A 26,900-nucleotide genomic window follows, 5' to 3' on the forward strand; every position below is an offset into this window, starting at 1 on the left:
CTGAGTTACTGTGGAAGTCCAGTGCTCTTCTGGCTTTGACTCTCCCTTCTGAACTCCTAAGAACCAGCTCCTCTCTCCAAAAGATGACAGGCATAGGATTAAAAGAGTTGTGAAAGCATGATTACCTACTGCAAAGCACAGCCCTTCCTTCAGGGCAGCTTTGCTTTGGTGTGCATTACCAAGCCAGAGTGCCTGTTTTCTGTCTTGATATCTCAGTGCCCAATTAAGGTCACTTCAGTGTGAGACTAAATGTTTCCAACAACCCTCTCAAAGGTCACGAGACATTTGGGAAGCTGTGGAATGGGTGTTTTTGAGGTGATTCTGTTCCCATATGGGCTATAAACAGGACACATGAGTCAGGACAGGTAAAGCTTGTGTGCACAAACGTTGATCTAGCATATGTTTTAGGAGCATAAGGTTTTGATTTATTTAATTGGTATTCTAAATGAAAGCAATTGTTTCAGCAAGACTGCTCTCTAAAAAGGATCCCCCCATCCAAGAACTGCAATATTTCATGCATAAAGGTTATTTGCACAAAGGCCAACTGGCATCAGATAACTAAATGGTATATTTGCTCAAAGAGGAAAAATAATTGGAAGAGATAAGAATACAAAATAAACTAAACAGCATTAAATGCTGCCCTAGTATGCCCTCAGAAAGCTTTTTCACTCGTGCTGTGAGTGGCCACAAGCATGTGGCCTGATCTACACAAAAGCAGAACTCCTTGTGCTCGTTCAGGTCAGCATATCGAATATTTTTAAGATCTGTACAATTTAATTTTCAAGTGTCTAGAGAAATTTTAAAACTTATTCCCGTACTGATTATTTTCCAACCTGACCTTGGTACCTTGAAGGGTAGGACAGTTATTAGCAGAAAATGGTTTATCAAAAGCAGCCAGAGGATCCTGACTGTTCTGCTTCCATGTTCACTTTTCCTTGAATGCCAAGAAGAGGGAGGTTTTTATGTGTTGGGAAAGCAGATGAAGGGGAGTGTATTTTTAAAAAAAACAGGTTATCAGAAGAAGAAAAGAGACCGACAGTTACTCTGTGTTAGGTTACTCTGTGTTCTTGTAATATAAAGGTACAGTGTTAATGTAAGAAAGCATTATTTTTACTCTGCTGAACCCTCACAGCATCTAAATTTGAGATCAGGGCAGTGAATAAAGTCAGAGTGTGAAAGTGCTGGACAACAACCATAGAAAGGAGCAGGCGCACCCAAGCTCTGGTTGCTCTGTGAATAAGCTCATTCAAAGTCACTGGCCACGATGTGCTAGACCCCTGGGGTGAAATCTTGGCACCTTTGAAATGAGTGGCAAGCCTCACAGGCTCTTTAAATGTATCAGGCTTTTATCAGTGAGGTTTAGAAACATTTTGATTCAGGTTGCTGTATAGCTTTGGCTGATTGGTGTTTGAGAAAATTCAAATGTTGTCTGAGTAAATTCATACCTTTTCAGATGCTGAGGGTAGGTGGCTTTGTACCAATGCTTTATTACTGTTTATATTCAATTGACTACAGAAGGAGTGATTATTACTTTAGCATAACTTTGTTAAAATATATCTATTCTCAACCACTTCTGCTTCTTTGGCAGATTAAAAAAAAAAAAAACAAAAAACAACTCATTAACTAGATGTAGCTCCTGTAATTCAGTATTCCTTAATTTTGCATAATCATATAATATCCTGACTTGGATGGGACTCACAAGGATCATCAAGTCCAACTCCTGGGTTCACACATGACCACTCAAAAATCAAACCATATGTCTGAGAGCATTGTCCAAGTGCTTCTTAAACTCCAGCAGGCCTGGTGTTGTCATCATTGTTCGGGGAGCCTGTCCCAGGGCCCGATCATCCTCTCCATGGAGAACCTTTCCTAACATCCAGCCTGATCCTCCATTGACATAGCTTCATGCCCTAACACCAAACAATACTCTGTAGAACATGAAGGCCCTGTAAAAATGTTCTTTTTCAGAACAATGTAGCAATTTCACTCTTTCTCATTTTGTCCTGAACCTAAATAAACTCCAATCCAGAACAATATGTACCAACATCACTTTGTAAGACCACTTCTTATTAAGAGATGCAACCAATGGGCATGTATGTGGCTTCTGTTCCCTGAACCAAGGGACTTGGTCTGTTAGGTCAAAAGCAAATTTTAGGTAAATTCATTTACAAAGTCTATCTGGCAGCAGAGAACAAAGACACAAAAGAGGCCTTTATCTAAATCAAATTAATATCTTTGATAGCACACCCCTTTTTCTAGTGGTGTAGTACTGCAGGTTGTGCAAACTACTAATGTGAGCAGAGAGAACCTCCAGGAATTAGTGCCTGGCTTTCTGTCTCCTGCTGTGGCCTCAGCCACACCAGGTAATAATAACTACAACCAGTATAATAGCAACACTATTTCAAGGGTTGCTACCTCAATTACAAACCACAAATGTAGGATTGATTTTGAAAGAATGCAGCATTGGTATCTCTCTTTTTAAGCCACCTTGCTGCTGAATTAAATGGGTATTGTGGATGAAAGTTGGGGGAGAGAAAGAATAAGAATGTTTTGTTGGCTTTATACAACTGGGGAAGCTCTCAAGAATTCATTAGATTATCATTTGTGGTGTCATTCTATCCAATTTAAAACTGTTTGCAGTCTACCATGAATTATTTATGTATATAAATATACTGGAGGGAGCTTTGCTACTTATGAAATCACTATACCACCAATTCCAAAGAAAAAAAGCGTGGTGAAGAGGCATGGACAAATGCTATCTTCAGCACTGATGTCTGGAGAGGCATGGTAATGTACTTGGCAAGTATTACAAATAATACTTAACTAAAGTGCTTTCTAAAAGTCCACAGGGATCTGTGTGGGATTCTGCATTGGATTAATTACAGCTGGTCCTTTCAAACAATGTGGTCAGGACCAAGGAGGAAGGAGGAATGAAAGAGAACATCATGTTGATTTAAAAATAAAATAGTAGTACTTATACACTTGTCATCACAGTTGTTTGTTAATAAAATGAATTACTGTAGAAACTATTAATTAGACGAAACCTACTCTGTCTGTTTTAATCGCTTCTGCTGCAGTTCCCAAGCTATTCACCATCTTTTCACTAGAAAACTTTCTTTCAAGCTTCACATCTACTGCAGAAATGATAGTAGATATTTTGTACTCAGCCAGACAGCTAAGAAAAATGAAAATTTCTTGGTTTTAAGAATGCTACTTATACTTTTCCTTGTCATCCTAATGAAGCATGAACTGTTTGTGGGACCAAGAGGATATTACTGCAACAAAACCATATTTCCACAGGCAGCAATATTGGCATTAAACACAGAGCAAAGTTTGCAGGGCTATTCCTGAAGTTGGACATGCTGAATAATGTTTAAACACAGGCACAACACAGCAACAAGATGGCCACACAAGGTCCTTCCCTGAGGACTGGGTCTACTCTCTAAGCTCCTCTCTTACTTTTTACTTCAGTTGCTTGGCCCTATCCCACCTTGCCATAGCCCTTCTCTTTTTTATGCGGTCCTACCTCATTTTTTTGCCGCTGGCTCTAACTATTGGCACAACTATTACCCCTTTCAGGCCTAACAGATCATGAGGCACGTCCAAGCTCTGCTAAACCAGCACTATAACAATTCAAGTTATTCTCATCCAAACTGTTTCAGAAAGCAAGAATAGGCAGTAGAAGGGTGTATTTATTCTCTCATACTGTCTACCAGTTTACTGAAATTTTGGATGTCATCCTGCAAGGTGCTGAGAGCACTTTCTTGCTATTGTGCTGAGCGTGCTTCTGAATTAGGCTATTTGCTACATAGCAGGACCAAACAAGGACTAGATTATTAATCAGCATCAATCCCCAAACAGAACTTCCAAGTTTCCGCTTTCAGAAAAATCAAAGATTTTTTTTTTTTAATTTCTCTAAGGACATAAAGTTGAAATCCTATGATATTTTAAGAATCAAAGGGCTCTATAACACAGAGATTTTTGTATTTTTTTTTAAATCACCTTCATTTCTTCTTTCACCTTCAGTATAACTTGTGACTAGTTTTAATTTGTATTATAGATAATATGTCAAACAGTCAAAACAAAAAGCATTGTTTTTCTAAAAGCCTGGTGCTTTGACAAATTCCCTATGATAACGGTGTGTTCCTGCAAATATCACGTTTCTGCCTAGTTCACAGTTTTCAATGAGAAATTATTCATAAACAAAATTTTGACTGCTTCTAATTACCAGAATATTTTTGAGTGGTAATCAGGTCACTGTTTCCTAAAAGGGCTATAGGTGAAGCAACTTACCCCGAGGTCCAAACATATAGTCCACAAACTCATTTACTTCCTGGTCAAAAGCTTTCAGATGCTCCTAAAAAAAAAAAAAAAAAAAAAAAAAAAGACATATAACAACAACATTATCTCATAGCTCACATAGAAAATACAATAATAAGAACAGAGTAATTTGGCAAAGAGCATGTCGTGATGCTTAAGTATTTCCAGGGTATGACACATCAGGTCTTCTGAAAAAAAAAAAAATCCTCTAAAAAAGAATTTATTGAATAGAGGCCTCACTACTGGAAACAGTGCCAAAACTCTAGAACTCTTTAGAAAGTGAACCAGGTCTGAAATGAGGTTTTATTAATGAAGTAAAAGCCATACAACAGTGTGGAAGTAAACAGTGAAGTAAACTCTGCACCGCAAATCCATCTGTGATGAATGTCATTTTCTCTCTGGTAAAGCTATTTTTTTGTTTGTTTTTTGTTCTGCTTCCTCAACTAAAATCACTTTTTGTAGAGAGGATCTGGCAATTGCTTTGGTAAGTTTCACAAAGCTGCATGGCTATCACCAGGCTAATAACAGCACATGAGCTGAATATATTGACACTTTGCTCTTAAAGAGGGAAACCTTTGGGGCGAGCCAGCTAAGATTTCACTAAATGAGGCACTGAGTTCTAAAGACAAGTCAGCAGGAGATTTCAGGCCTCCAGTAATGACGTTCAGGCCATGCAGGGAGGCAGGAAAAGGAGGAATTTTACAGAGACTTTGTGTTTTGAAGTCTAAGCCAATGAAGCTGCTAAGCTGGCAGGCTCAGTGCTTTTGTGACTATTGGTGACTGAGTTGGGAGCTAAGCCTTGACCGGCGCAGGCCTTCCCTCAGTCAGATGTGGTGGCCTCTCCAAAATAACCTCCTCCCAGACCCTGGTTCTGGGCAGCTGCTTCCTGCATGCTGGTGCATGAACAGCTCTTTGCCCCAAGTCTGGCTTCAGCCAGGTTCTTCCTCTGTGCTTTCCAACAATTCCTTCCTGTGCTTGATAAATCAATTTCAGCACTTAGCAAATGCAGCCAAACTGAGGAGAAAGACGGAGACAAAGAACATCTCCATGAGGCAAGAGCTGCCAAGGGCTGTGTGCGCCTTCAAATGCCAGATTGTCTTCATGACATCTTGGGCTGCAGCATCCATTAGCAGATTTGCCTTTTGAAGAGCCACATTTGCACCCTGACAAGTACAGGGGCTGGGTTGTGGTGTGGGCAGGGAAAAGCTGCTGGCCCTCCCAAGCCCCATGTGTTTCTTCCCCTCTGAAGTTGGTCCTCAGGATGCTCAAAGTGAACAGCTTTTATGTGAATATATAGGTACAGCTGAGACCTCCTAGGGAGCAAGAGGTTTTGCAGCAACCAAGGCTGCAAAACTGCTTCTCCAAAATGCTGCTGTGTTCACATTATCTTAGAAAAATGCACCACCATCACCACAAAAAAAAATAATAAATCTTTTATTCTTCCTAAAAAAAAATAATGAAGCAAACACTCAAAAAGCATAACAACAACAGAAAGGAATCAACAAACACCAGAAAGGAATTGCTCTGAAAAAGGAGAGAAGGAAAGTGATGATTCGTGATACTTCATACTTCACAGCACTGAAGAAACTGAACCAGACTTTAGGAAGTTGTCCTGCCTGCTGGCTCTGGGAAAGGGTGTTTTCTTGGCTGCAGACAACCCCCTTGGCAGCCAAAGGATGCCTTCAGTTGTAGGATGCCACATTGCTTCCAGGATGTGCAAAATATCTGCTTCCATTTTTACACCTTCAGCTATTCAGCTCATCAGCTAACATTTCATGGTGTAGGTATTGCCATTTGGGCAACGCCATTTTTTACTGTTCCTCTGTGACTTGCCCACTTCCTGCATTAGTATGAAACTGAGGTACTCATGTATTTGGTGTTTTTTTTTTAATTTAATTTTATTTTTTGTGTGTGTGTGTGTGTGTGTGTGTGCGTTTAGACTTAGGAGACTGCTTTGTAAAAAAATACTTTAATGGATTCAAATGTCTTGTAGTAACGAGCATTCAAAGCTACTTGCTTTCATGGTTACTTTATATAAGCACATCTTACACCATGTCAGGAATAAAGTAATAAACCATGTGTATTCCTTTTATATTTAAATTCTGTAGACAAATCTACTCTAGGCTGCATTTAAATGGAAATTCTAGGCTGACTTCTACCAGTTAGATGGAGGAATAGAAATTGTTGAATAATCACTAAGAAGGAAGAGCAGAATGAAGATTAAAAAAAAAAAAAAAAGCTTGTACCAGCTCCCAACTCTGCTCCACTCTACCTTAATTAGCAATTGATTGATTCAATGTCTGGTTTGCTTTTCATAGGTCATCTGAGAGTAGAAATTTTTATAAGAGGCACAGCAAAATAAATAAATATACTTTAAAATGACCCAACATTTGCCTCCCCTTTAACTCTCCTGCAACTTATTTTAGCTTACAGGAAGAAAAAAAAAAAAAAAAGTTGTTTGGCTGTCTTACAGATTTACAGTGTTGTTAAAGATGATATATTTGTTTATATACTAAACACTAGTAGTAATATTTTGGAAAAAATATTCTTAGTTTTAAAAAGTTAGGTTGCTTTGAATGACTGCTCTGTCACCTTTCTTTGGTGCTTATTAAGAAAGCTCTATGGAGCTTTCTCTATGTCTTCAAAAGACTAGACTGTATTTCTGGACTTTAGAACATGCCCTTAATAGTTCCTGCCTCTGGACAGGTTAGATGAAAATGTCTTGCTCAACATGGTCAGTTGTATTTGTAAAGAAAAGCAAATAAAACCAGTCTGAACAAAAATACATGCTCTGAGAACTCAATGCTCTCTGGAAAATCACTGTAATAGCCTTTATCAATGAAAGCATTTCAGCTACAAGGCTAAAGATTAATGTGTGTTTCTTGATTTTCTGATTTTCCTTCTGTTGTACAGGACATTGCTCTTGTCATTGGGAATGCTAGCAGTTTGGCAGGACTAGGACAAATTAGTGGAAGATCTATTTACCTACACCAACAAAAAAACATATTAGGTTATTCAAACAGATCAAAGCACCCAAGAGGAAAGATGGGGAGGGAGAATAAAGCCAGTGATGATAAAGCAACATGGAGATTTTTTATGAGTTTCAGTATTTTTAGAACAGAAATGGGAATAAGTGAATAACTTGTTTAATCTTTTGGGAGACACTGAAGAGGAATGACCACCAACAGGACAGGAAACCCACCTAAAGTGGATCTCTTGGCTGCTGTCACAAACCCTTTAGAATGAGAATTTGCTCCCAAGTATGGGGTCTCTGTAGCCATGAGAAGTCTACGGACTGGTATTCTAAAATTAAAGGCTCCTTGAAATTCAGAGACAGCAATACTGGATTTTCTGAGATGGGGTGAGGAACTTACACTCAAAACATTCTTTGTGTGCATAAAGTACTATTACAGAGAATAACTTTGACTGAAATACAAATAAAAGGTAATTCTTAAGTATATGCATTGTGAGGGTTTTTGTTTGATTATGTGGATTTTAAATCACTTTCTGAAATAAAGGTCCTACAGATGAGTAAACTGTATTTAATCTTTCTTACACTGTCTGGAAATCTTTTTCATGCAAATGCTTGGAATATCAGTTAGTATCTCAAAAATCCAAGACAATTTCTTACACAGCTATGCAGAAACTAATACACTCTATATGCAGAGATCTCATTTCAGGCTTTAAACAAAAAACAGAAGTAGGCGTCAGCTTCTTCTTGCCCATACAGCTTCTGGAAGTAAATGTGATATTTGAAACAACCATGACAGAAAACATATATATTAAGTGTATGGTGATTTCTTTCTTATTATTTAGATGACATCTTTTCTTTAATTCCTTCAAGACTTCTGCTCCATAGTCGGCTACTGAGCACTAATGGAATTAATCAGAATTTATCAGCTTGTTTAAAGAAAACAATTTTAGATGCCTGCCCATACATGAATGGCCAAGTATTAAACAAGTAGTGGAAAACTGTAGTGTTGACTCCAGAATGGCTGCAATATGGGCTGAAATGAAGCAAAGAAAAGGCTAAAATAAGTCTCAGGACTGCGGTGTAACTGCTCACAAAATGAATTATCTTTTTTATTGCTTGGAAGATTTAAAATTAATCTGGAACAAAGATGTGCAATGCGGGACAATTCTTCTTCAAAAGATTGTTTCAGACCACCTTTTAGGTTTTTGTCTTCATCTTTTAGGATTTCTGTGTTGTATCTGTAGGGGAAAGCAACAGACAGATGAAGCTGAAGGCAGAAAGATGAGTCAGAGGCTTCCATGGGCTATGTCACTAGAACAAGGGGGAAGTTAAATGAAATTTGGTGACAAGACATCCAGAAGCTGACTGTTGCTATAAGCAATTTATAATTAGCATATGGAACTGACTGCTAGATAATTTCACTGAAAGTAAGAACAAGCTGGAGTGAGCTCAAGAGGCAGCAGGGTGGGGGAGGACTGCCACTTCTCCCAATGGATAGACAGGAAGGGAGGCAGGGAGGGAAGGAACAAAATAGCTAGAAAGGAACCTATCTTAGATCTTCTTTAGCACTTCAGATGAATTGTTTAAAGAAGCAGAAACTGGACTCTTTATTTGATATGGTAATTTTGGAGCTCCATGTTCTGGGACATTCAGTCAACACTGATGACTGACTAAGATTAAGGGCTAGCTAGCATCACAGAAACTTAATCAGCCCAGAAATACTGCCATAGCTCCTAGGAGAAGCACAGCCCTCTGACTGTGATAAACTGTGCTGGCTGAAGGACTATTTTGTCAATGCAAGATGCATCCATGCAGGGTGTGTTTGCTAGTGCAGCAATCCTGCTGTTTCATTCCTTCCTAACAATTGGCTTTGCAAAGCCAGCAGAATTTTGTAACTGTATTGTCCTAAGAAGGAATGTACTTCAGTGCAACAGCAGTGACCCAAGACAAGCAGTACTGCAGGAAGGAAAGTTCTGCTGGTGATCCAGGTCCAGAGTGGTGCCCATGTAATACATGAGCAATGTTTGGTAACGCTCCAGTTTTGCAAAAGATAATCAAAAATGACTAATAGAGAGAACTATTGGTGACTTCATCTAAAGATATAGTTATTTTAGAGCTACAAGAAAAGAGCAGTCTGTGTCTTTGTTACAGAAATACAAGTTGTGTAATGCATTTTAATTTAATGCAAAAATGTATTTGAAAAATACAGTATGGTAGAGAAAAACAAACAAAAGAAGGCTGTTCCAGCTTAGAACAGAAAATAAAAAACAGTCTTCACATGTTTCTTTTCTCTTTCTATCACCTTTCTTCTAAAAGCTTTTACAATAAATTGTTATTGCTCCAGGAAATAAAGATGCTATTTTTTTCTGGACATTAAATTATTTAAAGAATTTCAAGAGCATCTTAAAAGTTACAACAAATAATAACACCACTTGAGAAATATAAAGTATTTCTAAAGGATTTCTGTAGGGTACACATTTTGTTTGAAAGCAGTTTATCTGAATTTCAGTAACCTTCAACCATATTATATTTTATTCCTATTATTTTCTCACACTTCACATTATATGCTCCATTCTACTGGAAAAGCTTGCATGCTTACGTGCAAATGCCTGGGCATTTTCCAGTCACTATTAACCAAGTTCAGCACTTTTTGTGAGAAAGAGGGTAGTATCTTTGCATCTGAGGGTTATTTTTTGCAAGTATTTGGAAATGGTTGAATGCATGTTAGCATCCTGCATGAACCTGGTAGCTTTCAGACATACTGGTTATCTGAGAGTAAGTTAGTAGGGGAGCTGAGTCATCAAATAGGCTGGCTTCTACCTTTTTTCTGGAGGAGATGGAGAACAGCTGTTTGAAAAGTGATTACAGCCAAAAGTACTGAGCACCTTCTCCTGGGCTACTTTAGACACCATAGAGAAAGCTGAGCTGATGGTGGTGTTCCTGAGGGTATAAAGCTAACAGGAAGGTGAGGCTCACAGATTTTTGCTTTGGTAGCTGCTTGGGTTATGCTGCCTGCAATAAAGTGCAGTGCATTCAGTGTCTTCCTCAATAAGCAGATCAGTTAATGGTTTGTTATGTGAAAAATGAATGTAATAATGCAAAGATTAGTAAGTGTGGAAAGACACAGCTGAATGTGTGATTACAGGTACAGAGCTGTACGGTTTTAGCTAATTGTAGACAGAGGCTTTTATTTTCGGCACTTACTGCAATTGGGCTGCTCAGATGGCTAGATTTGGAATTATAGATTATTATTTTTTCTGAAACATTTTACTTATTTTCTGCTTTCTTCTCACAACTTTCAAGTGAGGGCACTTGTGTCTAACAGTTCTCTTATTTTATTGCACCTTGATGGCATTTACCACTTGGTTTAGCAGTGCCTTCAGGAAAGGAGTAGGCTAACAGCATCACCAAGCGAAACATTTGGCTTGCCAAAGTTTCCAGGAGCATGCTAAAAGATGTAACTTACACAGCAAAATGGATTTCTTCATTACCACCTTGATTCTTAGTTCTGCATTTTTCTACTTGAACTCATCTTGCAAAGGAGGGTTAAATCTTCAAAGGAGTCTTGGGTGTAGTCTGTTCACTAATTGTCTTTATTGTAAACTGTCTTCATTATGAGTGGGCTTGTGAGAAGAAAAAAAAAAAAAAAGCTTAAAATGAAAGGGAATCTCTCCATAAGACCAATGAAGAGGATTCAGAAAGTATGTTCCTTGCTCCAGTCTGGATTGAGGGCTGCAGTATTTGTGCCTGTTGGTGTCTGTGAATAAGGATGATAAGATGTGGTTTTGTATTGCAAAATTACATCCCCAGCATGCCTGTGCTCCATAGCAAACTGTGAGGAGTGGGGTTAGAGATACAGAGAACCCCTCCTAGCCTTCTTTTCTTTTTTCCAGCTGTTTTTGGGGGTATTGCAGATTCTAAAGCATCTTGGACAGTGCCTATAATGGCACTGTGTCAGCAGGTGGTTTTGTGGCTTGAAGGTGGAGAAACTTCCACACCCACCTCTGTGGAGCATGTGTTTGGGTGGCCTACATAAAAGACTAAGGACACAGCCCTTCTAACAAGCTCTTGCTTAGACATCTTACAGGGAATTACTCCCAGAGAGCATTAACAGAAAGTGGCCTACTAATGGCAAAGCTTTGCCATGCTGCTCACGAGGCACTTGCACTGAGCATGCTTTGCTCGTTGTCCCCCCAAAACACATGCCATGTGAGGGGCTCCTGCCAGGCACTGAGGGCAATGGTTAATCACAGAGAGAAGTGTTGCCATCCAAATCATATTACTTGGTCCTCCCTTTCTTCACGTGAACAAAAATCTGTGCCTAGTAAGGCTGTAGTTGGTAGCGATGTACCTTCATCACTGCATTTGAAAAATATGGTGTTGCCTAACAAGAATAGACGGGGGTGTTAGGTGAGGAAGGGGTCTTGATAATGGGGAAAGCAGCATGCTTCCCCATCTCCCTTGTTTGTTTGTGCATAGCGTCCAGTAGTAGGAAGTAAAACACCTCTTGGGCTTGGCTTTTCCTGCAGGCAGCAGGTTGTGCTGGAGCAAAAAGGGACAGCTATCTGCTTAAGGAGGTTTCTGTGCTTCAGACAAGACTTGAGCTTCAGCTCAGGCTAGGAGATCTACCCAAGTAGGTAAATTATGCTGGGTATTTAATGCAGAACACCTGTGCTCCATCATGTTTGAAATGCAAGGGGGGATGGGGGGGAATAATTTACTTTTGGGCTTTCCCAACATTTACCTTCCTTAAAAAAATAAAAATTGTCACACAAAATGAAGATCAAATGCTAAATGTTTGTATGCTTTCATTCTCACTTCCTAATGAACAAAAGTTACTCTGCTTTATTTCTTCCATCTTCCAAAAAGTTTAATACTTTTTTTTTTTTTAAGTTAAACAAGTAACACTTGCTTAGCACTGAGTTTTAGCACTTGTACTGTAAGTCTTCACAAACCGTCATAGTTCTTTTGTCTTTCTGAAAATGCTAAATTCTATCTGCAATGAAGTAGAATACTAAGTTCCACCTTGTACCGCTAAATTTATAATAATACAGGAAGAAAAACCAAGACCAGCGTGTACCACTTTAATGGGGTTATATTTGCAGAGTTGTGCCGTGTTGTACTTCACATAAAGTTCCTGAAACCAGATTCCCTGGCTTTGGGGTTGCCATCAGAAGTAGTCACTTTGTGAGCCCCTTGAGTCTGTGTGAAAGGCCTTTACAGCCAGGAGGCTCTAGAAAAGAAGGCTGTTTTCTCTCAGCAGTCTGAGCTGTTTCCAGATAAGGAGCAAACATATTCCAGGCTTTTTTGCTTCTGGAGAAATGGCACTAATTCTTAGGCTCGTTCTACTTCGGGATTTTTATTTTTGTTTTAACAAGAAGTCTCTTTTCAGCAGGGTTTTGCAGTCCTGCTCAGTGCCACAGCTGCTCAGCCCACATCTGGGAGTAAGGACCCAGGTGGAGAAACATTTGCTTTATGGCTTCTGCCAGGACTCAGATCACCATCATTGCCAACGGTGAGTAAGCCCTAAGAGGCAGAACAACTTAGCATGAAAATACTGTAAGCAAGTAATAAGCTATTTCAGACATCAGTTTTTGCTTCTAGACTATTCAACCTGCTAGCAGTCATAAACAATACTGTATTAAATTATCACACACAGTAAGGTAAGCCTGGCCCATTGACTGTATTAGCCATGCCGCTGTCAGATTGTAATGTCATTGTAAGACAATTTTTTAAATAAAAATAATCATCTGTTTAGTTACTGTAAGTAATATTTATTGCTTAAAAATATTATTTTAAGGAAAAGGAACTTAGAATTTTTTTTCACCACACTTTCTTGGGTTAGCATGAAAGTGTTTTAAGAACCAATTAATATTTACTTGGTTTCCCAACATCAATTTGTAATTTAATTATTTGAAACCGTGCAGCCTATCATGCACTTTTCACTGTTATATCTTTTAAAATGCTGAGTGGTTGTACTCTCTCCAGCATGGGAAATCCCCTTTCTAGAATCACTGCTTGCAGGATATCCCTTCTACAACTTTCAAACTTTTTTTTTCTCAATTCATTATAATCATGTTTAGTGATGATTAAAATACAGCAATCACAGTGCTCAAAATAGAGCGTATCTTGTTTTAAAAGAAGAATGGAAAGAAAAGGTAACTGCTGTGGCCCACTTTGCAATGTGTCAGTCATATACACTCCCCAAAACTACATCTGTATAATCCATCCACTTGCTTGTTATCAGAATTTCAAAATGAAACTGTCACCAGAGCAGATTAGCACAATCCTTTTAAAAGTAATCCTACACAATTCTACCTACTACACAGGGGAACATCAGCTTAACTTGTAATTAAAGGAGATTTCTCTAGGGAGACCTTAGATGTGGCCTGTCAGTTCCTCAAAAAATGGCAGCAATTATTGACCTCATTTTTCCTTTGCTCTGACAATCAGATTTAAAAATGACAGCATGACCTGAGGTGGAGCATGATTCCTGACAGTGGTAAGGCTGTATGACTGTGAGGGAATAAACTAAAAGGAAATGAGTCAAAAATGAAAGCATAAAATAAATTCCACCTCCCCGTTTATGCCGGAGTGAGTAAGTCTCTTTCTTAGGCAAAGTACCAGCACTTTGGAACTGGTCCTGGCTTGAATAAGAGAAAGTTTTCCTTGGAGCAGGAAGGTCCTTAAGTTACAAGTAAAGAGCCACTAAGTGTTTTTTTACAGAGAGAATAATTCTATTACAGTTGCTTCCTTATTATTCTCTTTAGCTCTTGTTGGCTATACAAGGGACTGAAGACAGATCAGTATCAGAATTCACATTGTGTCAGCAATGTGAAAGCCTGCACAGTCCAGTGTATCTGCTTCCAAACAGCTGGACTTAATAAATGATGCCTAACCAAGCTACTCAATGAAGAGGTAGCACATCACTTTGTGTTGTATAAGAGCAATCTAGATGGTTACACTTTAAGAAGCACAGGAAAATAATTTTAACTCTACCAGAGCAAGGAGGGCTTTGGATTAACCAGGTTCTTTTTTAAGAACAGAGTATTTGCACGCATTTGCACCCAAAGCTTTGCACACATACACAGCTTCTGCTCCACATATGCCACATACCTTATTATCAAGATTTTGCAGTGAAAAGCCAGCACCCCAAATTTAGAGCCATACGATGAATAAACACAGTGGGGATAGGTAGTATGTGAAATGGTATGGAAAAATTACAGTAAAAAGCTTACAAGGCAGCTCATTTTTGGGGGGCATGCCATATCATGACAACTTTGTCCTCCTCACTAACTTCAGATTTTGTCACTGAGAAGATTATTTTGTACATTAGTATAATTCATGCAGGGCTTTTATTTTTTTGTACTTGGCATGTGTTTGGACCCTTCTCTGTAGAAAGCAAAAGTGACAACACATCCTTGCTAGCACTCTGAATATCTTTTTCACAGTTTTCCATTGTAACAAACTGTAAGATTGAGGATGAATAGCAGATCCTAAGCCTGTCTGCAGGATCTCATGGCTAGCTGGACAAGAAACCTTCTTAAAAAAAAAAAAAAAAAGCCAAAGCTCCAGTTTTCCCACAGTCCTGGCAGAACAGTGAGACAAAGGGTACTCTATGCCTGAAAAGTAGGTTTCTTGGTTGCTGTCCCAGATGTCTGCAATGTAACCCTGTGTCCCCATGACAGGGATTAATGTGCAAGGGACTGTGTGCCCCTTCTGTTGCAGGCAGGGAGGATCAAAAAAGGATTTTCTAAAATGTGTTCCCTGAGCAGGGTTCTCCCGTACTGGAGGGTTTTGCCTGGCTTCCTTCAGCAGCTCATTCCAGTGCTGCAGGGCATCTGTGTAGCAGAGGTGTGTGTGGGGGAAACATATCAGGAATACTTGAAATACCCTGTGGTTTGAAATTCTCATTCCCTGTGGTTTGAAATTCTCATTCCTCAGTACAAGCTTAAAAGACAGCCTGTGGGGTTCTCTTTTTAAAATTAAAATGAAAAAAATAATATATTTTTTAATATATCTTACCTTCCTTGACAGACAATTTTCATTAGCCCTTTAGAAAACCAAGTCAGAAACTCAACTGGTAAAATGTTAATTATTAATTAATTGCTTAATTAAGACTTTTTTTTTCCTGCAATACTAATTCCCTTTATAGGCACGCCTTTGGTATGGACAGCAGCAACAGAAGACTGAATACAGCCTGTGAAGCACATAACAAAAATGAAAGTCTTAGAGCTGTTGGAAAAACTAACAGCTATACGCATATATGTAAGTAATACCTGTTTCAACCTAAATAAGCAAGGAATTCACCTTGTCAGGATATAGAGGGTAAAACATACTTCTAATATATGTAATGCTAAAGATACTGTACATAAGAAAATGAATGAAAGGAAGCACATTTTGTTTACATTTAATTCTGTACAGTATATACAGTCAATGTATTATGAATTTCTGGAGTTCACAACTATTTTTTCATGCTATTTGAGTAATTTAAAGCTTTTATTGCTACTGAATGTGTACAGAATACTATTTTAAGTATATAAACTTCTAGGAGCAAATAGACAATTATAGAATAGGATGCCTCAGACTTCTTGGCAGTGCTGGCTGTACAACTGCTATAACTGTTCAAGTGCAGCCAGTTAATTAAAACTGTCCAAATAGGATCTCTTTGGTAATTGGGCTCATCCTTAGTTAAATAAATTAAGCAAAACTCGTGTGTGCAACCACACAGGACAGACCTGCAGCAAAGGGGCTGAGGGTAGTAGTCTTGTCTACTGGCACAGCTGGAATTGGATCAGATATTCATATGCTTGGTTGGCCTTTGTAGTAACTACTCTAGCTACAATGGATCTAAGTTCCTAAAGTTACATATTCTAGAGGTTAAAGTTAGGCTTTCAAACTTTTTACTGCCACAGTAACATTAGAATTATATTTTAAAAAATACCTGTAAATCAAGTTTATCACTGACCTCTGTATTGTAACCCACAAAAACACATCTACAGTAATGCGTGTACACTTGCTTTATTTCTCAAACCCCTTAATAACTTTATTGTGAGGATTAAATTAGACACAGAGATGAAATCTACTCAGTTTTATTTCCTTTGTGGAAAATTGTATATATCAGCATACAGTCAGACTGGGCTAACTTCTCAAAGGCAAAATGCATCAAAATTATTGAATTATACATTGTATTCACTCACATTTTCTTGCCATATAGGAGCAGACCTGAAAGAAGCAGGAGACCAAAGAGGGGGATGGCACACTGCCTAACTATGACCCATCACTTTGGGGGTAAAATCTGTGCTGGCCACTGAGAGCTACCAAGACTGTCAGAGCTCCACGTGGGTGTATTGGTCCACTTGGCTGACTCACCAGGCCCACTGCCAGGAGTGCAGCCTTCATACTTTAATTTCTCTTCAAAACTTGTAATGAGGGAATCTGGCAGAATAGCTTAGTGCTTCAGGGCAACTTGTAGCAGTGTCTTTAGCTACAGGTGCTTTAATCGCTGGCCTTGGAGAAATGGCAGAGCTGTACCAGCTGTAAGAATTCATCCAGTTTTCTTCCTTACTCAGAGCGTGGTTATAAGAAGGGTAAGGTATTGAAATATGCTGGAGTGTGGGAGGCTACGAATAAAAGAGATTTGTTCTGTATGGGGATAAAAATGCCACAATGTGCTCTTTCCATTATTCTCAGAGGCTGGTAAGACAGGCCTTGTTTTAGCCTGTTTTAACCACATTGTTAGCAGTAACAACACTCAACTCACAAATTTGTTCTTACTTTGCTGAAGGAAATCTGATGTAGTTTATCTGCCCACTAGAGAAATGGGTAGTTCTTGTTCAGCAGTCATTTGCTAAGCCTTGAGGAGTTGCTGCCCATTAGCACAGACCCTCTCCTGAATGATTTATAGGGATGTAAGTGGAAGAAGGGGAAGGGAAAGAGTGGAGGAGGAGGTGTTTGTACTGTGATGCCATGGATTAGAGTCCATATCCAAGCTTCTACAGTTTCAGTCTTAATCTTCCAACATGCACAAAGCCTTTCAATTTCGTTTCTAGGTCATTACGCAAGTATGAAACCATCTAACTACTGCGTAAGGAATCCAGGTACATAACTGAGTACTGGAAACTTTACAGTTAGTTGTAAGTGTAACTCATTCTGGAAGAGAAACCTGAGCTTTTAGGTCAAAGTGTCTGCTTATAAAACTAAAATCTGTACATTAAACTTAAAATCATACAGATTTTAAGCTTATGAGTTTAACAAACATCTTCTAATTTTGATCTTCTAATTGTTCCTTGTAACCTTGGTCCCTTAACTGTTAAGTATAGATGAGGTTCAGTGCTGCCCTGTTGTGGCAGGCAGCTGTCCAGAGGAAAAAGGAGTTGCTGGCAAGGTCAGCTCAAAGTGAGACCTGATATACATCACAGGCACCAATCAAGTCTCTGGTACTAGTTTCCAGAAAATTAATATCCTCAGGAGCTCAACTTTCCAACATGTGAAGTAGATGCTCCAAAGGAGGAGACGCATCGCTCCTTATTTTGCATTAAATGTGGGTTGATGGGAATAACTTTTTGAAGAAATTACATGTTCTTAGAAGTAAATGTAATAAATGTATTCACTTTAGATGACAAGTTAAAAGTAGCATTGATGTTATCTAGAGCTGTTGCAGATGATTTAAGTATCACTACATGTATCACTACATCTATCCTTAAAGATGGAGAAAATGGGAAGTTGCCTACCCTAGAAGAAAAGGAGGTGGAGTATGGGATTGCAAACTAAACAAAGAAAAATTAACTGGCAGAAAAACACATCTGACAGAAGTGGAAAAGATAATGATAAATCTAATTAAATATCACAGTATCAAAGGGTTACAGGAAAAAAAAAAAGGAAACAGAAGACATGCATTTTGCCTAGAAACAGACTAGCAAGAAACATACACCTCTGAAGTGTGTGGAATTTGTATGTGCAGTGGGGTAGTAAATGTGCAATAACAGAATTAAGTAAGCAAGTAAAAAGGAATGGAAGTATTCCTAGTGTTTAAGATAATCCATCTGCCTGAAACAACTTATTTTAGCAAGATATAAAGAAATAAGCAAAGAAATTATGTCTGAAGGTTTCCTTCAGTACTTTTCCAGCTAGGTCTAAGCACTGTCATCTGAGGCTCTAACAGAATTTAACACTCCTTCCATCCTGGCTATATACATTTCTCCTTCATAATTAAGATTCAGTTATCTGTTACAATAACCTGAAGCTATGAACAACTGGATGTTGACCACAATATACCAAACTGGCTTATCAAGACAAATACAAGATAATTACAGGTAATTAATTCTCAAGCCTGTTCTAATTCTGGATTGATAAATCAATTACTCATGTGTGTTTAATGACATCACTTTGCTTTTTGGAACACAGAGGGTCATGTTGCAGTGAGTACCTTGTTATTTAGCTCAGTATTAATTTGCATGACCTCATTACTTCCACAATGTTGTCCTCTTCATCTCTTCGTTTAAATAACCATCTTATTGCATTCAGTGAGAACTGCTGAGAATCATGTTTGCATCAATGTCTATCAATGCCATTTGTATCTGGAGGAGGACTTGTGAGTGGCGAGGGATCAGGACATCATAAAAGAAACTAGTACGAGCCCCCAGATTTGCTGAAGACTAGGAGAATGGTATGGGTTTCTTTTTTTTTTTTTTTTCCTTCTTCTCAAGATATTCCAATTACTGAGTGTTCAGGACTTGAGTATTTTGGAGTGCGTGCCAAGTTTCAGCAAAGCCTAAAGTTTAATGAGCCAACATAATGAAATACTAACCTTCCTTTCAACTCATGAAAACACACCTGGAGGCAAAAATGGTATAGTGCTGTGTTGTTTCTTCCTTTTATACTTGTCTTACTGAAGTTGTTCTCTGGCTTGGGCTTCAGCTTCGCACTTTACAAGGAAAACATTTTCAGATTTGAACTCTGCCATCTCTCAAGGGTGTCACAGAAGGAGATGACTTCCTCTCACCCACAATAAGTGAGAAGGCTAATATTTTAAACCTTGTTCTTAGAGAAAAATATGATTAAGTTATTATTCTTAGAGCTCGGATACATTGTAATACTACCATGGATCGCAGATTATGCTTGATGAAAAATAATCTATTTCATGAAAAAAAAGTTTATATGCAGTTTTATTATATCCTGAGGAGAAATTTCAATGATATCTGATTTGAAATAATATGCTGGTAGTTCAGTAAATGCAAAGGGGAAAAAACTTGGTGCTTTACCCATAAAATAACTCTAATTTAGTGCTTTATCTTTCAAGGTTTCTTTTGCTGATGCTACTAAAATGCAGGCTTACAAGATCTCTAGCAGTAAGGAAGAAATAGCTGCGTTAAACCCGAGAAGTCCTCTATTGCTTTTCAATGAAATGGAGAACTACTGATGTTTTTTCAGAGCAATAAAACTAAATACTACCTTTATATATATATATATATATATATATATATATATAAAAATACAAGTTGCCTATTTTTAAGCCAAGCTTCAAATGTGTTTAATCACAAGCTGTGTCTCAGCTTTCAAGAGGAGCATGAACATCCCATGATGCTTTTGACATGTGCCAGAAAAACAACAACAAAAAAATCTTAGGATATATAACAACTAGCCTACTGCCAGAAAAGAGAGGTTCAGAAATTTCTGATAGTAACATAAAACTAGGAAAGTGATATACTTTGTCTTGTGTGGTTTTTAGCAAAGACAGATTCATGATTCTTGATCATTAAGCTTCTGGATAGAGACACTTACTCCAGAATTTGGAGCTTACTGTTTGGAAGAGTGAAGATAACTGCTGAAATCAAACATACCTGCACACTGACAGGTTAGAAGGCATCTTTCATATCTGCTTTCTAAAGCAGAAGGTAGCAAGAAGAAAGGAACTTATAGACACTTTGCCAGTCTGAAGTGGTTTTGGATAGGGTTTGTTTCTTACATCTTTTTCATCCAAATACTTGAAATTATGAGTTTTTTGTTTGTTTGTTTGTTTGTTTTTGTCTTGCTTCATGCATAGCTTCCTGTCAGTAGTAAGAGAGACATCTCAGAAAGAGCATAGGCCAAGTCTTACTATGTTCCAGTGGGATCCAGTACACACAACCTAGTTAAGACGGGCTGCTGCATTTTAAGACACAATGTTGTCTCCTATGTACAGCAGGGTGACTCTGGGATACTACCCCAGGAGGCCACACAGTCCTAATGGCTGAGAGGAAAGATGCAGATGTTCCTACAGACATTGTACAAGGATGTTTTTTTCAGACTAAAGAAACTTTTGCATTTGGAAAGAAATTTTGAGCAGACAGACAGTAATGCAAACTGATTAAACTATTTTGTCCATAAGGAGATGTGAATAATAAATAAGCCTGTAGATATGAAAATGGACTTCATGGCTTTCTCCTCAAAATTGTATGGACTATTGACAAACACTGAAAAAAAAAAATTAAACCATGTATGTACTGAAACACTGTTCTGCAGCAAATACCACCTTTTGGAAAAGGTGGAGAGCTCACATTACCTGATGTGACCTTTTAAACTGCAATAGAAGTAACTTGGGTTGTTCTAGCCAGCAGAGAGAGGTGTGGATGGTATTATTCAGAGCTGCCTTACTAAAAGATGTGCCAATTCCTGAACATGGAAATCACCCTTCACAACTTTGCCAACCATTTATTCCCTGCCAATTTGAAGGCACATTGCTTTCTGGATTGGTTTTATCCGTGCTCAGAGTGAAATGCAAGAAACAAAGTATTTTTTACTTCATGCTGGCTGTGAAAATGCATGTGTAATATAGGGAAATGAAGAAACAGCATCTGATGAGTATTTTCTGAAGTGTTACATAAGAACAAAAAACAATTAAAGAGGAAAATATCTTCTTGTTCTGTTAATCGGTCCTTACTTATGTTTTTCCTCCCTTTCTCCCTTGAATCCTACAGGGTGATAACTTGGATTTCAAATGCTAATTCATGATTTTTACTTTAATCATAATTAAGATTGGATGAGGAGAGGAAAGGAAATGACGTTTGGTTTTTCAGTTTAATAAAGAAGCCAAGAAGACTGTGGAAGTCGTTTCCCCACTATCCCCTCAAAACAGTTCTAAATTTACCTCTTTTAAAGCCTTAGATCACTTTAATGAACTCCAAGAAGAACTTTTTAAAGGGTACAGAACCCCAAAACAGAAGACAGTCTGCTGGCATGGGACAAAAAGGTGCACACGCTATCTCCCTTACTGCATTATCTCTAACAGTAGTTATCCTAGAGTTTAACCCACATATAATGAGAATGTTAAGTCCTAAACTTTTAAACCACTTACACCATGGAAACATCCAGACTGCTGCATCTCTCAAAACAAAATAAAAAGGCTAATGACTGTGCTGCATGGTAAGGCCCTAACAACACCATGTGTCTGTAACTACTTGAGTTATTGGCTCAGGGGAGATGAAAGCAACTGGGGACTTCTCTTCATGTCTACAGGTTTCTCTTACCATTAGATTGCAATAGCACATTGATTTCACTAGCGGCAAAGTGTCTTGAGCGATAACTAGGGACTGGCATGTTGCAGGAAGCCTTTAAAAAACTGAGAAAAGAATGGTTTTGTTGAGCTTCCTGTTGCTTGGTATTAGGCTATTTCCTTGAAGCTTGGCCACCCTAATTCCAGCTTCCATTTCTTGCTGTGGTTGGCTTTCAAATAATGACAGAATATGAAGAACTTCTTTTATGTCCTTACCCGTCCTCCTGAGGGAAGGGGAGAGGGAGGAGAAGGCATGTAAAAGTCTCCCAGCAGTGATGAAAACAGTTTTAATTTTTTGTCCCTTAATCACACATCTTCATGTAGCCATTTCTGCCATGTGGGGTTTTATCTCCTTCAGTTGACCACATCTGACCTTGACCATTTTATTAAGGTCAGTGTGGAATGAGGAAGACAAATTGCAATGAAGTTTAAAAGTCATTAGCTGGATGAACTTAACATTAAGAAAAAACACAGCTGTTGTTTGACATCTCATCAGAGTACCTCCAGTATTGATGCCAATATAATGCAAGATGTAAAGTGATCCCTCCTACTCTCCAAGATCTGCGCATAACTAGCCCCCCAAAATGAGAATTTTTTTGCTTTTTGTTACTTAAGTACATAAGAAGCCCCATAGAAGACAAAAATATTCACTTAATTTCACATTGAACTCTACCTGTCAGCTGTGCAGCAGTCCAATGGGTAAGGATGCAATCCGAGGTATTTACCGCATGATGAGACATGGCATGTGGGCTACATGCAGATAATAGATTTATAAGCTCAGCTGTTGCCAGGCTCTTATAAATTGGCAAATTAATTTATATGTTTGAAGTCTGAAGTGTGTCATTTATAATGCAACAGTATTGCAGGCCACTGTCTCACCAGGTGTTTCTTCTCCGCTGTAGCAAGGGAATGGTTCTTGTGCCTTTCCACAACTCTGTCACAAGGCAGACTCATCCCAAAAGCTTTCTGGCTCTGAACAACCAGTGGTACACTTCGTTTCAAACTCCTAATTTCCCTCCTTTCTTTAATTACAAGTCAATCTGCACTTGGGACATACTACCTTATCACTAAATATGTACTTCAACTCAAATTGTATGAGATTTATTTCTAAATGTCTTGGTGTCTAAATCAGTCTTACAGGCAGTGATTATATAGCATGGAATGAAAGCATCAGGCAAAATTCCCACCTGATGTGACTTACACTTGAAGCTGGCATAAACCACATAATAAACCAGGCCAACATATTGACATTATTCTTGAGTTTATTACTACCTAAAGAATTTACTACTGCTTTTTTTTTTCTTTTTTTTTTTCCTATTTTTGAGTCAGAGGTTCATTTTAAAGTGTTTGGATCTGATTAGCTATTTTCTTTAATAAAATTGAGAGAAGCTATTGAACTAAATGAATGTAAAATGAAGTACCTGATGAACAGGTATCTGTTTCTTTTCACAGATCAGAGTACTTGTAATGAAGATTCAACAACCAGAATTAAAAAAATAAAGAAATCAGAGGATATTCCTTAAGAAGAAAGGAAACAAAACCAAGGGCAATATGCAAGTTTTTGTAAGTGGGTATCTGTAAGTACCTTTGCCAATTAAACATTGGACTCAAGCTTAAGGACCTAGAGGACTTCTTAATTAATCCCTTGTCACTTCATCATGTGCTAAAGACTTCAGCACATCCCATTCAGTTTCTGCGCAAGTACTTGTGTCCATTTGTCTGTTCTACATGTAGTTTCTGAACATAGTTTCTCCAGCTTCATTAATTCTGTTCACCTAGCACAACCCTGGCTTGCTCCCTTGGTTCTGGATGTCAGGGGTACTGAAGTCTGTTACCTTTTCACTCTGATGGAGCTGGAGAGATCATGTTGGCAGTGGATGGTGTAGGTCCCATGTCAGCCATGAATTTGTGGTGGATTGATCACTATTTACAGAAATTTTTCTCCTCCAGTTTCTGTTTTCCTGTTGGAGTTCAGGGACTCCAGAAGAAAGGGCTGGAACATTGTCTTTGCTTTTCAGAAAAGCAACTCTTTCAACTTTTTCAACTCTTTCAACTCTTTTTCAGAAGGTGCTCAGAGCATTTAACAAATACCAATGGACAATAAGGCAGGGCTTTCATTTGGCTACTGCCAACAAGAGAGTAGCTTCTGTCTAGGGACCTTTTCTGTACATCCTATAATGACCGTATGCCCTTATCAGGCATCATACCCTGACATGGTGGTCATGGTGCTTGGAAGAGTTAGGTGTCTTTCTTCATTGATTTCAAATTACATTGGTTATCTGTGTTCCTTAGGGAATTAAAAAATAAAATAAAATAAATCTAGCTTCTGCCTGTATAACTTCTTTGCAACTGGATTATTGTAGAGGTTCAAGATACTTGAACCTATTAAATACAGCTTCGTACAGTCCTCGTGTTTATGCTTATCTTAGTGTTACCTAGCCTCTTCGTAAGCATTAGTTGGCATGCACTGTGCAAGGTTATGTACTCTCTTACTCTGTAAAAGTGGGATTTGACCCCATGGAAAATATACTGACAAATCAAAACTTATAATCGGTTTAAAGTTCAAGGGTGCAGCCAAATCCTGAGCCAGTGTAATTTGACCTAGATCCACTCAAGTAAGTAGAGCTGTAATGAACCACATAAACAGAAATGTCCCACTGTGGTTACCTTCATACTGTGGGAATTATATGGAAACACTCAAAGCCTCATGAAGACTGTGGTTTGCTGTGTTCTACAAATAATAGTGATTTAACACCCACGATGGTGATAAACTCTCTCCTTTGAATTGAAGTAACATACACCTGATCACTCCTATGCCACTATAGGAGGGAATGCTAAAATACTGTTCCTATTACTTGTCCTAAAATCTAAGTTCATCATTCATTTACTCCTGGTACCGTCAACAGCATCCTTCCCTCTTCCCTCCAGTCAGCTCTAGGTCAATTTAAGCATCTATGTGTTGCAACTTCTAACCCTGCATTAGTATCATTACAGCAGTTTTCAGAAAAACTTCAGGTTTCATCTTAGGTAGCTAATTCTCCAAGGACATTCTTTCAAACTTTTAGAACCAAAGCAACCTCCAGCTTCTACACCTCTTAGAGGATTTCCCCAAACTGGCCATTCTCTCCCCAGGATGCCTCTATTTATGAGTAACAAGGCATAAGAAATCTAAGCAACTTTTCAACTCTCACAGATTACTGGAGATACAGAAGAGAAAAAACTTGCTAAAAGAAAACTGTGTGCAGCTCTGAATAGCCATTTCTGGATATTGCAACCAGCTGTTCCAAGAATAATTCCAAGGTTAATGAAACAGCTCTAAGATCCAGAAGTAACAGATTAAGTCTCCACTATCGCTTTCATTAGCAGAAATACAAAGTTGTCAATGCATACATTACCAATATTATTATTTTTTTTGATTTGCACCTATGTGACTGATCTCATATCTGCCCTATAAGGAGTCCAAGTGAAATATTTTTACTGTTCTTCTAACTTTTGTTCAAGTTGACTCTGCAGTTCTGAGCACCTAATTGTTATCTGTAACAGTTATTGATAAATAATGCAAGTTACCTTCTGGTTTCTTTGTAGCTGCCATCACTGTATCATAAGAAAGACATTACCAATTTAGGCTTCATGCAGTAATAGTAACTTAGTCATATAGTTTGTTTTATGTCTTACCCAGTACTATAAGAAATAGCTGTTCATTTATGCAGTAGAAAGTCATTCTGGAGCTACAAGGCAGCATCAACTAGGGCACCACTCCTGGTCTTTTTTGAGAGGGTCTTTTCCCATTTATCGTCCTATGCCTGAATTTATTGCAGACACACTGGATAGCAGAAATAGATTCACAGCAACTGACTGTAGGGAGACTCCCATTAATTCGTGTAAAGGCTATCTGAACATTATTCATGTCTCAGTCACTTGATTTCAAAATGATTTTTATGCATGAAAAGCAAAAATTACAGCATATGTTGCAAAGACATTTGGAAAAAGTGTTTTTGCTGTTATAGAAGAATTAGGTACCATTCTTAATCATGTCACAACTTCTGATACAACAAGCTTGGAAGACACAGCATTCAGCCCCATCTTAGCTCAGACTTCAAGGCAAAAATATTGGCATGATCCTCTCCTCCTTTATAAGGCCAGCGTTACACTTAATACATTACTGTTCACAAACAGGATGAGATCCTTTGGGAAGTCACCATGACTGCAAAGACACAATATGCTTTGGGGAATGGTCCTCCTCGCTAAACAGATGATGGCATTGTTCCACTGTAACTCTCTTAAATGCTGAACTGGAGTCTAAAACTCCATTGTTCATTCATTACACGAAAAAAAAAAAAAAAAAAAAGGAAAGCGTTCCAGTATGGTTTTTACACTTAACACAAGAAGAGCTTCTGTTAACGCACCAATAATCTGTTTGTGTAACGTGCTTGGAGCAGAGCAAAATGCACCTGCGAGGAGCAAGGCACCGGGCTGCATCTTGTGGGAGCCGCCTCCCGCCCGCTGCCGAGTGCCAACGGGGGAGCCGCGCCACGGCATCCGCGCACCCCGCTTCGTCCCCGGCTCCTCTCAGTCCCCGGCCCCGCTCCCCCGGCCTCCCGCTCCCCGCCGGGCCCCCTCCACTCATCCCTCCCTCGCCCTGCCGCCGCCAGGGGCTCGCCATTTTGGGGGCCGCCGGGTCAGGGGGCCGCCATGTCGGGGGCCACCGGGGGGGGTCCGCCATAGCGGGGTGCCGCGCACTCACCATGGCGCTGTCCAGGGTAGCGGCCCGGCTCTGCCGGCCTGGCCGCCGCCGCGCCCCCGCTTTAAGGTACCGCCTCCGGCTCCGCCGTGCCCGCCTCCCAGCCCGGGGCCCTGGGCCTGCCCCGGGGAAGGAGGGAGCGGGAGGGCGATGCCAGCCGCTGAGGGCGAAGGGGACGGAGGCGGCAGGGAGCCCTCAGCCAGCTGCGGGTTTTGTTCCGAGTGGAAACAAAGCATTACATCTCCTATAAAAAACATTTATTCGGGCTATCGAAGCTTGCCGAAAATGCCCTTCTTCTTTCCCCCTGTTTTTAATAAAGCAGACTTTGGTGT

General features: G+C 39.1%; 1 protein-coding gene and 1 long non-coding RNA gene across 21 annotated transcripts in view; one reads left to right on the top strand and one right to left on the bottom strand.

The window, feature by feature from the left end:
- The window catches only part of ELOVL2 (ELOVL fatty acid elongase 2), a 49,369-nt gene extending 22,701 nt beyond the window's left edge, over positions 1-26,668 (bottom strand). The window contains exons 1-2 of the mRNA XM_038175034.2: positions 26,572-26,668; positions 4,294-4,357 (exon numbers count right to left, since the gene is read on the bottom strand). Coding sequence (XP_038030962.2) covers positions 4,294-4,357; positions 26,572-26,574 — 67 coding nt within the window. The 5' untranslated portion in view covers positions 26,575-26,668. The remainder of the gene's footprint in view (positions 1-4,293; positions 4,358-26,571) is intronic.
- LOC140001527 (uncharacterized) lies at positions 10,117-17,919 on the top strand. Of its 20 annotated transcripts, none has more exons than XR_011806780.1 (5): positions 10,117-10,259; positions 11,824-11,931; positions 12,687-12,809; positions 15,450-15,562; positions 16,512-17,919. It is a non-coding gene; the product is annotated as an uncharacterized lncRNA (long non-coding RNA). The 20 variants fall into 20 exon arrangements; XR_011806787.1 differs by having other exon boundaries at positions 12,690-12,809; XR_011806776.1 differs by having other exon boundaries at positions 11,824-11,927.
- Positions 26,669-26,900: the final 232 nt, after the last annotated feature.

This window comes from Anas platyrhynchos, chromosome 2 (assembly GCF_047663525.1).
Source record: "Anas platyrhynchos isolate ZD024472 breed Pekin duck chromosome 2, IASCAAS_PekinDuck_T2T, whole genome shotgun sequence".
NCBI lineage: Eukaryota > Metazoa > Chordata > Aves > Anseriformes > Anatidae > Anas > Anas platyrhynchos.